The 13,232-nt window shown below is 40.0% G+C and overlaps 1 protein-coding gene across 1 annotated transcript in view; it reads left to right on the top strand.

Annotated features, from left to right (window-relative positions):
* The first annotated feature begins 12,442 nt into the window (after positions 1–12,442).
* runx1 (RUNX family transcription factor 1) overlaps positions 12,443–13,232 on the top strand; it is a 71,222-nt gene continuing 70,432 nt past the window's right edge. Inside the window, exon 1 of the mRNA XM_085802639.1 lies at positions 12,443–12,578. Coding sequence (XP_085658765.1) covers positions 12,521–12,578 — 58 coding nt within the window. The 5' untranslated portion in view covers positions 12,443–12,520. The remainder of the gene's footprint in view (positions 12,579–13,232) is intronic.

Here is a 13,232-nt window from a genome sequence, read left to right as displayed (position 1 = left end):
ATAAAGAAAGAACTTGGCGTTTGTTAGCCTAGCGTTCATACAGTAGTAGATAGATAGATAGATAGATAGATAGATAGATAGATAGATAGATAGATAGATAGATAGATAGATAGATAGATAGATAGATAGATAGATAGATAGATAGATAGATAGATAGATAGATAGATAGATTAAATTACATAAATGAAAATAAAATCTAAATAGTTAAAGTAAAGGATTCAGAATCAGGATGCACACAGGACAGTTTCACTCTTTACTCCTTTATCTGATTGAACCGTCTGTCCACTGTTATTGTTTCCTCACATAAAGGGATGATTCACAGCTTATTAAAGACCAGAGCGTCTTATTCAAAGTGGCTGTGACTCATCACTTTACAGTAAAAACTGAAGACAGAACTCACTGCCAACAGAAAATTCATAAAAACATTTCCTTTCCTTTAAAAACACAACTTTTTTTTCCCGATCTGGATCTTATTTTTTCCCCCCAAGAACTTCTACATTCTGATTGGTCCCTAGGAATTACCTTGACCTCATATCTTATCAACATCCATCCATCCAGTCTATTGTCATTGTTATGAAAAATCAATGAGATAGCATTGGAGCATTTTTATACACACATTGTAGGCTACATCTTTATTGTCGAATACGAAAATTTACCCCAATACAACTTCCTTATCTTAATTTAACTCAATTTACCTTAACTCAGGTTAACTTAACTTTAACTTAAAGGGATAGTATCATTTTTTTTAAAAGTGGGGTTGTATGATCTACAAATAGCCACTATTGTGAATGGACCCAAAGAAACGGCCTATTTGGAAAAAATTATATTATAGCGAACAATGGAACTGTGTATTTTTTTTCAGGTAAAACCTCTTTTAGGCCGTGAAAATAGGCCGTTTCTTTGGGTCTGTTCACAACACTGTATGTTGTAAATCTCTGGGCAGGGCTATTATGGGCTGGCGTTGCTAACGGGAGGAGTGCAGAGAGTCTTACTGCAATTAAAGTACTTAGGGGCTATTTGGAGATCATACAACCCCACTTTTTTAAAAAATGATACTATCCCTTTAACTTATTGCAATTGTTTCTAAGGCGAAAGAAAGTCCACTTCTACTGAAAGCAAAACAAACAAACAAATAAAACATTCAACACACACGTACACACACACACACACACACACACTGCTGCTCATAACCACTTGGGACCAATTATCACATTGGCCATGGTCTGTTTGCCAGCCCCAAATCTAAGTACTGACAGAAAGAGGGGGGGGGGGGGGGGTACAGTGAACGTTCAGGCTGTCATCACCTTATTAGCCCTAAATGGCATAAAGCCTCTGTGTGTGTGTGTGTGTGTGTGTCTGTGTGTGTGTGTGAGGGACTTCCTTAGGCCATGTTAAAATTAATATATTAACATTTTGACGAAAACAAAATAAAATGAACAAGTATTTTTTTACAGTGTTGTGTTAACCCTTCACATTTTGTAATGGACAGTGTTTTTTGAGTTATGCTTCATCTCTGTGTGTTTTAACCTAAGTCTTCATCCCAGCTGATAGAAATCACTGTTGTCATAGAAACGGATTGGACCCTATTTATTTTAAAGGTACATTGTGTAGGAATTCCCTCCCATCTAGCGTTGCGGTTGTACAATATATCACAAGCAACTCAATGGTATTTTTCATGCTGCATTCACCTGAAATTGGGCGGACAGCAGACGGACGATTACTGATTAATGAAAAACAGACTTTTGAATCAAATAATCGATTTTCCAGGAGAAGTTACACAATGTCCCTTTAAGTATTAATCATGATCTATACTGTTTGTGAATTGTTGCTGCATATCTTCATGTCTGTGTTCGGTGTGCAGCTGTCCGTCTGAACAATGACGACATTTGTCGGTGTGTGTGTGTGTGTGTCTGTGGAGCTGTGTGTGACTCAGAGTGTGTGTGTGTGTAACATATTCCAACGAATCACTGCTGAACTTTCATGTATATAATATGTGTGTGTGTGTGTGCAGGGGGAGGTGTTTTACTGGTAGAATCCCCCTCCTGGCATCGCCCTCACATTGCTATGTGAAACACACAATCACACAACTCCTTTATGCCTCATCTTCACACACACACACACACACACACACACACAGATAATCTTTCTCTGATTATCGCGTGTGATTGACAAACACACACTCTGCTGTTTGTCGTACCACTCTGATGATGCCTCATCACTGACATCTGTTAGACTGACGCACACAAATATGTATCAGTTATTATCACATGTGATAGAAGGAAATGCACTTTCAAAATAAAAGCAAATCTGCAATTAAATCTAATTTCTTTTGATCCAAAAAAAAACTTGTGTAAAATGTGTCAAATGTCCAGGTCTGATTTACAGTCTGATAATCCACATTCAATGTCGTGAAGCTAGTGACTCGCTATCGGAAAATGAGAAGACAAGCCAGGGTTAGCTACCATGCTAACTTCAGTAGAAGATAAAAACGTGACTAAAATTAACATATTGTTGGTGTTATTTTACTCTGATGATGCCTCATCATTGACATCTGTTAGACTGACACACACAAATATGTACAACTTGTCTGGTAATCCACATTCAATGTCGTGAAGCTAGTGACTCGCTATCGGAAAATGAAGAGACAAGCCAGGGTTAGCTACCATGCTAACTTCAGTAGATGATAAAAACGTGATATAGACTAAAATTAACATATTGTTGGTGTTATTTTACTCTGATGATGCCGCATCATTAACATCTGTTAGACTGACACGTATCAGTTATTATCACATATGATAGAAGGAAATGCACTCCTGCTACTCAGGTGTTTCAAAATAAAAGCAAATGTACAGTTAAATCTAATTTCTTTTTAGCCAAAACAAAGAAGGAAAAAAACAAACTTCATCAAGAAAATGTGTCAAATGTCCAGGTCTGATTTACAGTCTGATAATCCACATTCAATGTCGTGAAGCTAGTGACTCGCTATCGGAAAATGAGGAGACAAGCCAGGGTTAGCTACCATGCTAACTCCAGTAGAAGATAAAAACGTGATATAGACTAAAGTTAACATGTTGTTGGTGTTTTTTTACTCTGATGATGCCTCATCATTGACATCTGTTAGACTGACACACACAAATATGTACAACTTGTCTGGTAATCCACATTCAGTGTCATGAAGCTAGTGACTCGCTATCGGAAAATGAGGTTAGCTATTTACCATGCTAACATAAGTAGCAGATAAAAAAATGATATAGACTAAAGTTAACATATTGTTGGTGTTATTTTACTCTGATGATGCCTCATCATTGACATCTGTTAGACTGACACACAAATATGTATCAGTTATTATCACATATGATAGAAGGAAATGCACTTTCAAAATAAAAGCAAATGTACAGTTAAATCTAATTTCTTTTTAGCCAAAAAATAGAGGAAAAAAAAAAACTTTGTCAAGAAAATGTGTCAAATGTCCAGGCCTGATTTACAGTCTGGTAATCCACATTCAATGTCGTGAAACTAGTGACTCGCTATCGGAAAATGAGGAGACAAGCCAGGGTTAGCTACCATGCTAACTTCAGTAGAAGATAAAAACATGATATAGACTAAAGTTAACATATCGTTGGTGTTATTTTACTCTGATGATGCCTCATCACTGACATCTGTTAGACTGACACACACATAACTTATCTGGAAATCCACATTCAATGTCATATCGGAAAATGAGGAGACAAGCCAGGGTTAGCTACCGTGCTAACTTAAGTAGAAGATAAAAACGTGATATAGACTAAAGTTAACATATTGTTGCTCTTTTTTTTACTCTGATGATGCCTCATCATTGACATCTGTTAGACTGACACACACAACTTGTCTGGTAATCCACATTCAATGTTGTGAAGCTAGTGACTCGCTATCGGAAAATGAGGAGACAAGCCAGGGTTAGCTACCATGCTAACTCGAGTAGAAAATAAAAACGTGATATAGACTAAAGTTAACATATTGTTGGTGTTTTTTTTTATCTGTAGACTAATTTTGGGGAGTAAAGGAATAAAGTTTGATGGAACGTAAACACTTCTTTTAAGGTGGTATTATTGATACGTAAAGGATGTTACAGTCATTCCACTGACCTCATGGCTTTTTGTCTCCCCAGACCTTTATTTTGAAGTTGTTCCAAAGTTCTCCGACAGATGTTCAGGAGTCATATTGTTCAGTTTTATAGAGCCCAGATCGACCAGAAGGCCCTGTCATCCTGACGCTAGAGGACTCAGTGTTATGACTCAGAGTCTGCTCATGTGGACCTTCAGTCTGTCCTGCAGCTGAATGGAGGAAGCCTGGCTGCCATTGGACGACATCCAGCCTGTTGCTTTAAATGCACTTTGTTGTTTGCTGATAAATTCAAAGGCCACTTCAACTGTTGTATTTTAGCAGCTGGTAAGAAGAACACACACAGCGATGCACCCACCCACACACACACACACACACACACACACACACACACACACACTTTAGCAGGGTCTAGACAGGGTTTGATGTCGTGGGAGCTCTGTGGGGTGTAGAGAGGGATGGAAGGAGGGAGGAGGAGGGATGGAGGGATGGAGGGAAAGAGATGAAACTGGGCCAACTCCATAGTTTATTTCTTTCATCACTTGTTTAACATTATTTATTCAAATGTAGTCATGTTTGTAGCACCTTTAAAGCAACAGAGATGATGAAGCTTTAACCACCAGGACAAACAAACACAACAAGAGACAAAAAGAGAGAAAAAGAGAGAAGAATAAATATAAAAACAGAAACTGGATGCAGAAATCGAAAGGGATAGTTCAACATTTTGACAAATTGGCCCATCACCATAACCCCTATAGTCATAGCAGTAGGTTTGTTACCTTTAATTGTCGGTGCAAGCTATTTTTAGAACGGCGGAGCAGAGCCGTGAGCTACGCTACGGAGGCTCATTATGGGATTTCTTGGTTTCCCTCATCAAACTCATCAAATACACAATCCAACAACTCCACAACCCTCTGGTGGACAAGTTGTGAGCTGCACATTCACCACGCTATGAGATAATAAAGCAACGTTACCACACAGAGTTGTTTTAGAGGGAAATACAGAGACTGATGATGAAAAACTGCCCCAGATGGGAACACACATCAGCTGTTTACCTCTAAAACAACTCTGTCTGGTAACATTGTGTTGTTATCTCATAGCGTGGTGAATGTGCAGGTCACAACTTGTCCACCAGTATTATTTTCTCCCTGGTTTGGACCACATGAACAGGACTGCAAGTCTGAAGGAGCCGGGAGAGTCTGCTAGCTAGCCATGCCTGCTGCTAGCTCTGTGACACTGTACAAGACATAGCCATGCTTTTAGCTAGTTGCTAACATTAGCATATGTACTAACATGAGTAGAGTTGCAATGCTAAAAGCAGATCTATTCACCATGTTCACATTCTAGTTTAACATCTTAGCCTGCTAGCCAGGGCCGTTGCTAGGAATTCTGGGCCCCCTTAAAGAATACTAAAGTGGGCCCCTGCCCCCTAACTTTTCCTTTTTTTTTTTCTTTGACTACCTATGTATAATCATTTTTTATTTAGCCTACTCTGTTTTGATGCTAATGCAGCATTACTATGAGTATTAGTCAGGGTCTTATCCAGAATAATTCAGTCATACAAAGATTAGACTACTGGGGTTTTTTGTGGGCCCCACTGGGCGCTGGGCCCCTAGAATTATCATCACCTTTCTCCCCTATACAACGGCCCTGTTGCTAGCATTTGTTAATTTGCAGTGAACACACACATATCAGAGGTGGCTGATGGGAATTAACTAGCTTGGCAGGAGTTTGGTCAATATAAAACCAAGAATTGGCGGACAAAAATATGAATTCATCCTGGGCGTTTGAAACTTGGTGAGACGGTTTCTACTGAAAAACCTGTGGAGACTCTGAAGTGATCCGGATGCACACTGTGGGGACAATGACTCTGTGTCTTGCTGGTCTGGTGGTCCGTCTGCTGGTCTGTCCCGTCCTGACTCAGCCCTGCGTCAGCGTCTGACCCAGGAAGTTGCAGCTGGAGGTCATGTTGTGTCTGGCAGGGGTCAGCTTCTCTCTCAGGACACACAGCAGGGGGTCTGCTGGTCCGTCCACCAACTGGTCCTGAGTCTGGTCCACGCTTCTGTGATTCAACCCCGCATTAGAAAAGAATAATTACATACTAAAAGCTGTAACTTAGCACCGATCGGCAGTGCATAAAACCAAAACAATGACGATGTGTCAACAGTAGGGATGTCACGATTACTTGTTTTCACAATTAATCGCGGTATTAAACGCCACAATGAATTGATCGTAAAGATTCCTAAATACCGTCACTTTCCAAAAAAAGATGATGTATGAACCATGTTGGCAGATGTGCACCAAAGTAAAGGTAAATGCAAAGATACTGGTCCATACGTAACGTTGAATTGGTAGGAATTTAAATGCTAGAGTCAGTGTCATTTGTAATAATAAAAAAAAGATTAAAATTAACTTAAACATTCGGTATAGATGACAATGGCTAATATATTTCAAACACTTTAATAATTGGTCATATTTTAATAGATACTTTGTGGAAATAATTAGTAATGTAATTATAAATTGACTGTATTTGATTTTACACATTAATAGTCTTTGAAATGAATAATCATGATAATCGTAGCACCATGATTATTTCTCTGACAATAATCGTACCTAGAAAATCTGTAATCGTGACGTCCCTAGTCAACAGAGACAAGAACTTCAAGGACTTACCCGCGCCATCTCCATGAGGACCGGGTTCAGGTTCGATTTGGGGGTCAGAAACCTAAACCTGCTGAGGTGTGGCAGCAGCTGTCCTGGCTTTGTGTGTCTGTGTGTGTGTTGAGGCGGCAGAGGTGGAGTTAAGGAGGGGTTGAAGTGTGTCACTGCAGGTGTTGGGGGTGTAAAGAGGCGTGGCCTTCGGGATCAAGTTGCCTGGGGGCGTGTGTGTGTGTGTGTGTGTGTGTTTGCACCCCGCCAACCTGGCAACCACACTGACTCTAGGTTTAGTTCTGAAAATGTTTTTGGTTGAAGTGCCAGAAATACAACACAATCAGTCTGGACTCTAACAATAAAATCATCAATGGCCAACTCCAATCAGAAAACCAGTCAGATGATTTTTGACATATAACTAGAGAATGCATTTCCTGAAGGAAATACGGGTGAATGGTGACAGCTGGAAGCTGAATGAGCTGAATAAATTGTTGAAACAATGCTAAATTAAGTTAAGAAAAGTTCTGAATCATAAACAATAAAATCATCAATGGCCAACTCTAGTCAGAAAAACCTGTCATATGATTTTTGACATATAATAAAAGCGTCCCACCAAGTTCAATACTTTTTAAAGAAAGGATTGTGTATCTTGTTAAATGTGACTGGATCTGTAAGCCTGGGATGTAGTGTTAATTTTGATCAGTCACTCACCAAAGACTGGATTTAGATAAAGTCACATTTTAGTCTTTTAGTTTAGTTTTGGTTAAAATTTAGTCTGTGGAAATCAGATTTAGCTTTAGTCTAATTTTAGTCTTTTGATGTAATTTGATAGGTTATACTGTAATAGATTTTGCAAAATGATGTTTGCCATGGTAGTAAAAACTCCATTGTAAGCATACCTTTAGCATACTATTTAGTCACTTAAACTAAGAATTAAGTAATTGAGTAATTTGGACCAAACAGTACAACAAGTATTTTAGTGATGTAGTTTCAGTGTCTCTTCAGGGTCTTGAGGATTGAGCAGGAACTTGATGTCCAAAGGAGTCAGCTGAGGGATACAGGGTTAGAGAATCCCTTCCTGGGGGTCTTCCAAGCTTGTCCAACAAGTAGGCGACCTCGGATCAACCCAGAACATACTAGAGAAAATATGTATCTAATCTTTCCTGGGAATACCTCAGGATGCCAAGAAGGTATGGATGGGTGGACAACACAGCTTAGGAATGGCCCCGTGGGTCCTTCCCATTCTCATGGACATGATATCTGGGTAATGTCTTGACAGAAGTTCTTAAAATAGGGGCCAAACATTCAGTTTGTAATCAAGGATGTACTGGGAAGATTCTAGTGGTCAAACATCAGGGGTGTGGTGACCTTACAAGACACATACCGGCCTTGTATCTTCAGAATTCCTGCAAATTTTGCGCGAAGAACTCGAGGACCTTCTGGCTGGGCAAAGATCAAAGGGTACACAGCAAATATGACAAACACCAAACAAATGGTTGTTATTTTGTAATCTGAAACTAGTCGTAGTAGATGCCTGTGCAGGTTCTCAGTCGTCCAAAGCATCGTAGTCTTTGAGCAAAGACGACTTCACTTCTTTTTGGTTTCTTGAAGACATTTTACCTTCCATCTGACGGGATTCCCAGGTGAACACTTTGGAGTGGGGCCTGAGGTCCAGTTGCCTTTGCTTCAGCACTCAAAAACCAGTCTGTGATTCTATTCTGATTCAGTTTTAAAGATCTTTGGGCGTCAAGTGTAGAGTCGCATCCATCCTTTAAAGGGACAACGAGGAGTTTCTATCTGGTTATAAAAAAGTCTGATATTAATGTGGATGAATCTACGTTACCACTTGTTAATGGTCCATTTTAGATAAATCTATGGTTTTGTCTCTATGGTTATTTTGTTATTATTAGTGGTGGTGGAAATGCTGGGCGAGCCGACCAGCGTTTCTTTACTTTCGGTTTCGTGGCGAGTCATGAGAATAACGCCGCCGAATCTCCGTTTATGGTGGGAACTACGACGGTATGTGATCGTCTTCCAACCTCTGACTTAAATTCTTGATGAATGAAAACATGAGTCTGTCTTGCACCGGTCAAAGAATTTCACGGTGCGGAGGCTCATAAATGTAGTGTGGAGACATTTTACCTTCCATCTGACGGGATTCCCAGGTGAACACTTTGGAGTGGGGCCTGAAGTCCAGTTGCCTTTGCTTCAGCACTCAAAAACTAGTCTGTGATTCTATTCTGATTCAGTTTTAAAGATCTTTGGGCGTCAAGTGTAGAGTCGCAGCCATCCTTTAAGGAGCAGATCAACTTGAAGACATTTTACCTTTCATCTGACAGGATTCCCAGGTGAACAATTTGGAGGTGGGCCTGAAGTCCAGTTGCCTTTGCTTCAGCACTCAAAAACTAGTCTGTGACTCTATTCTGATTCAGTTGTCACTGTGTGCATTGTTGCCACATTTTGAGATGTCTTATAGGCGTGTAACTTGTTTACATTGTAATGTTGAACCTTTGTTACCTACCTCTAGTGTTCAAAACCATGCTCAGGCTGAAATATTGCACTTTGTTGTTACTATTCTGTGCTACTTTTACCTCTGGAGTTCCCATCCAACGATTCAGCCACACTTTTTTTTGGTCCATGTCTAAAAATAAATACATTGATATGTGATTTTGATGTTCTGTTTTTTTGCCAGTGTCATAAAGCCACAATGCTTGGGGATTTGTAGTCTTGAATATTAACCGTTGAATCGAATCGTATCGTTCGGAATCGAATCGAATCGAATCGAATCGAATCGAATCGGTCTGTAATAAAAGGATATTGTTTTTGAATCGAATCGTAACCTGTGTATCTAGATGCATATCGAATCGTTTATCAGAAGTCCAGTTGGGCCTGAAGTCCAGTTGCCTTTCCTTCAGCACTCAAAAACTATTCTGCGATTCGATTCTGATTCAGTTTTAAAGATCTTTGGGCGTCAAGTGTAGAGTTGCATCCATCCTTTAAGGAGCAGATCAACTGAAAACCACATACACACACTGAAAGGTCACAGTGGTCTCGGACCTGCAGGGAGCCCTGGCAAAGCAGCGGTGATCCACACTCTCGCTCTCTCTCTAACCCCGATTCTACACACACCAAACCACAACTGCTGCATATTGTTGTTCAGAAACACACATCACAACGCCCTCTCCCTCCGTTTGACTCACTCTAACCACAGCTACTTCCTCAGTGAGAACTGTTGTTGGCTGTGAGGGCAGGTGGTTTGTCTGATTACACACACACACACACACACATACACACATCTATATGCCAAAGCCACAATGCCAGATTAATAGAAACCAAAAACTAGGAGGCTGGTTGATATGGACAGAAAGACGATCTGTTTACGCTGAATGTCAACCCAGCGCAGAAAAGTCATCAGCAGGGGGATTTGGAGAACCACAAACCAAGACCAGAGAGAGCGAGGCAGTCGTAGCACATAGCGAGCGCTCAGAGATAAAGGAAGATGAGGCGGAAGCAGAGGAGCTGTGAGTGAGTGAGTGAGTGAGTGAGTGAAGAAACCTCTGGCAGAAGAAAGAGAAAGGAGGAGAGCGAAAGGGCGGTTTGTGGATTATCGACTTTTCTGAGTCACTGGGGGACCTGGTTTTCTCGGACCTCGGCTTTGGGGGGTAAGAGCAGCACAACCAGCTCCTTCCTTCACCTGTCTCATCTTTAATCACAAAGATTCACTTCTGTGATAAATCATCCAGCTCGTAGTAAAAAAAATTAGACCTTGAGCATCCATTCAGTCGTTGCTGTCAAACTAAACTTCTGACTTTCAAAGTTGTGGGTGAGACTGAGTGTTTCCCACGGCAACAGCTGATTGAGGAAGTGTTGCTATGGGGTGCTTTGTCCTCTTCTGTGGTGCTGACTTTGCCGTGCAGCTGTTACTTTGAAGCACGAGCTACTATTACTCTGTTTGTAACTAGATTTCAGAAGCTAGCACGCTAGGCTAACTAACTCCGAGTCAGGAAGCAAAGGCTAGTTAGCCTAGCTTGCTAGCAGCACTGATTCAGGCCAGTTGTTATCTATCTATCTATCTATCTATCTATCTATCTATCTATCTATCTATCTATCTATCTATCTATCTATCTATCTATCTATCTATCTATCTATCTATCTCTTTCTTTGTCTTTTTACTTCCTTCTTTCTTTCTTTCTTTCTTTCTTTCTTTCTTTCTTTCTACCCCTTTCTCTGTCTTTTACTTATTTCTTTCTTTCTTTTTTCTACCCCACTCTATCTCTATCTACCTCTTTCTATCACCCCCTCTTCTCTGTCTCTTTTTTCTCTCTTTCTTTCTTTCTTTCTTTCTTTCTTTCTTTCCGTCTACCCCTCTCTATCTCTTTCAATCTAGCCCTTTTTATCCATCATACCTTCTATCTATCTATCTATCTATCTATCTATCTATCTATCTATCTATCTATCTATCTATCTATCTATCTATCTATCTATCTATCTATTTCTTTCTTTGTCTTTTTACTTCTTTCTTTCTTTCTTTCTGTCTTTTTTCTACCCCACTCTATCTCTATCTACCTCTTTCTATCACCCCCTCTTCTCTGTCTTTTTTCTATCTTTCTTTCTTTCTTTCTTTCTTTCTTCCTACCCCCTTTCTTCCACCTTTCTCTGTCTTTTTACTTCTTTCTTTCCGTCTACCCCTCTCTATCTCTTTCAATCTAGCCCTTTTTATCCATCATACCTTCTATCTATCTATCTATCTATCTATCTATCTATCTATCTATCTATCTATCTATCTATCTATCTATCTATCTATCTATCTCTTTCTTTGTCTTTTTACTTATTTCTTTCTTTCTTTTTTCTACCCCACTCTATCTCTATCTACCTCTTTCTATCACCCCCTCTTCTCTGTCTCTTTTCTCTCTTTCTTTCTTTCTTTCTTTCTTTCTTTCTTTCTTTCTTTCTTTCTTCCTACCCCCTTTCTCTGCAGTTTTACTTCTTTCTTTCTTCCACCTTTCTCTGTCTTTTTACTTCTTTCTTTCCGTCTACCCCCCTCATCTATCTATCTATCTATCTATCTATCTATCTATCTATCTATCTATCTATCTATCTATCTATCTATCTATCTATCTATCTATCTATCTATCTAAAACCTTTTATAACAATTCTTGTCCCACTTGTCCTTCCTGTCCCAACCCAGTAATGTCATGAATGAATAGGCCACATAAAAATATCCATTTATTCATTCATTCATTTAATATTATTGATTAAATGCACATAAAATGTCATGGTTTATAGTTCCTGCTTTATTTTGAAATTTCTGTGCCTTGTCTTCCTGTCCTCCCTCCTGTGATTACCTCATGTGTCTCACCTGTGTTTGTCACACTTGTGTCTCACTTTGCGTATTTAAAAAAAACAAAAACAATATTTGTTAAAAGTATAATAAAAAGATTTTTTTTATTGTGTACAGTCCAGTAAGTGACATTATATAGCTACAGATAAGTGATGGTCTCACATCTTAATCACTTCTTATCTTATGGAGGAGTGACTTCTAGCTACATCATGTGTTGGTGTGGAGCATCAATGATGAGTTACACACACACACACACACACAAACACACACACTCCCACACAAGACAGATGTGGTTTGTGGTTTGCAGATTGGTCATGAATGTTGGAGGATCTCTACTTGACCTTGCATTGTGTGTGTGTGCGCGCATGTGTGTGTGTGTGTGTGTGTGTGTGTAGCCTACAGATTACAAAAATCTGGAGATCTTTGATGGAATCCAACGGCATCTTTGAGTGTCTGACTTCGTATCCGTCGGCTTTTATACGAGGTGAGTGTAGTTTTCTGTGTGTTTCATGTACTGGTTTGCTCTGGTGGCTCCATGTTTTCATTCATAGGTTCATTTAGTGGTGATTTTTTCACAGTTTTCAGGATTTAATCATTAGCGGTCCAGTTTTTTTTTGTAAATTCTGGACTGGGAACAGAAGACAAGAGCTCCATATGAAACAGTCTGTATCAGCAATCCCCGATCCTCCAGGTCTAAAGGGAGGATGACAACATTCCTTCCTCCTTGATCAGGCAGCAGCTGTGAGGATGACTGTACACTCCTGCTTCACTTTCCCAGCACTGTCTGCGTTAGTCATGACCCACAGTTTCCCACGAGTAGTCCTAGTCCTAGTCCTAGACCTGGACCTGGACTGCTACCTGGCCTGTGTCTAACAGATATCACGCGGGTCAGGTGGCGGTGGGATGAATGTGAGCTTCAGTCCGCGTCTCTTCTCTGGAAGAGCAACGGGGATTTGCATTGGATTTGAATACAAACGTGTGTGTGTCTGTGGTTGTGTAGATTGAGCTCATGTGTAGACGACGCAGCTGTTTTGGTTCGGCTTCATGACCTTCAGGAGCATTTAGCAATTTTTACCTATGCTAACGTGTCACCTATAGCAGAGCTGTCGGGTTAAGCTACTAGCTTAGCATACTAACC

Source organism: Trachurus japonicus, chromosome 2, assembly GCF_045865225.1.
Source record: "Trachurus japonicus isolate A0001 chromosome 2, Traja_1.0".
In the NCBI taxonomy this organism is placed as follows: domain Eukaryota; kingdom Metazoa; phylum Chordata; class Actinopteri; order Carangiformes; family Carangidae; genus Trachurus; species Trachurus japonicus.
The sequence above is the reverse complement of the archived record's forward strand: the minus strand, read 5'-3'. Positions and strand labels throughout refer to the sequence as shown.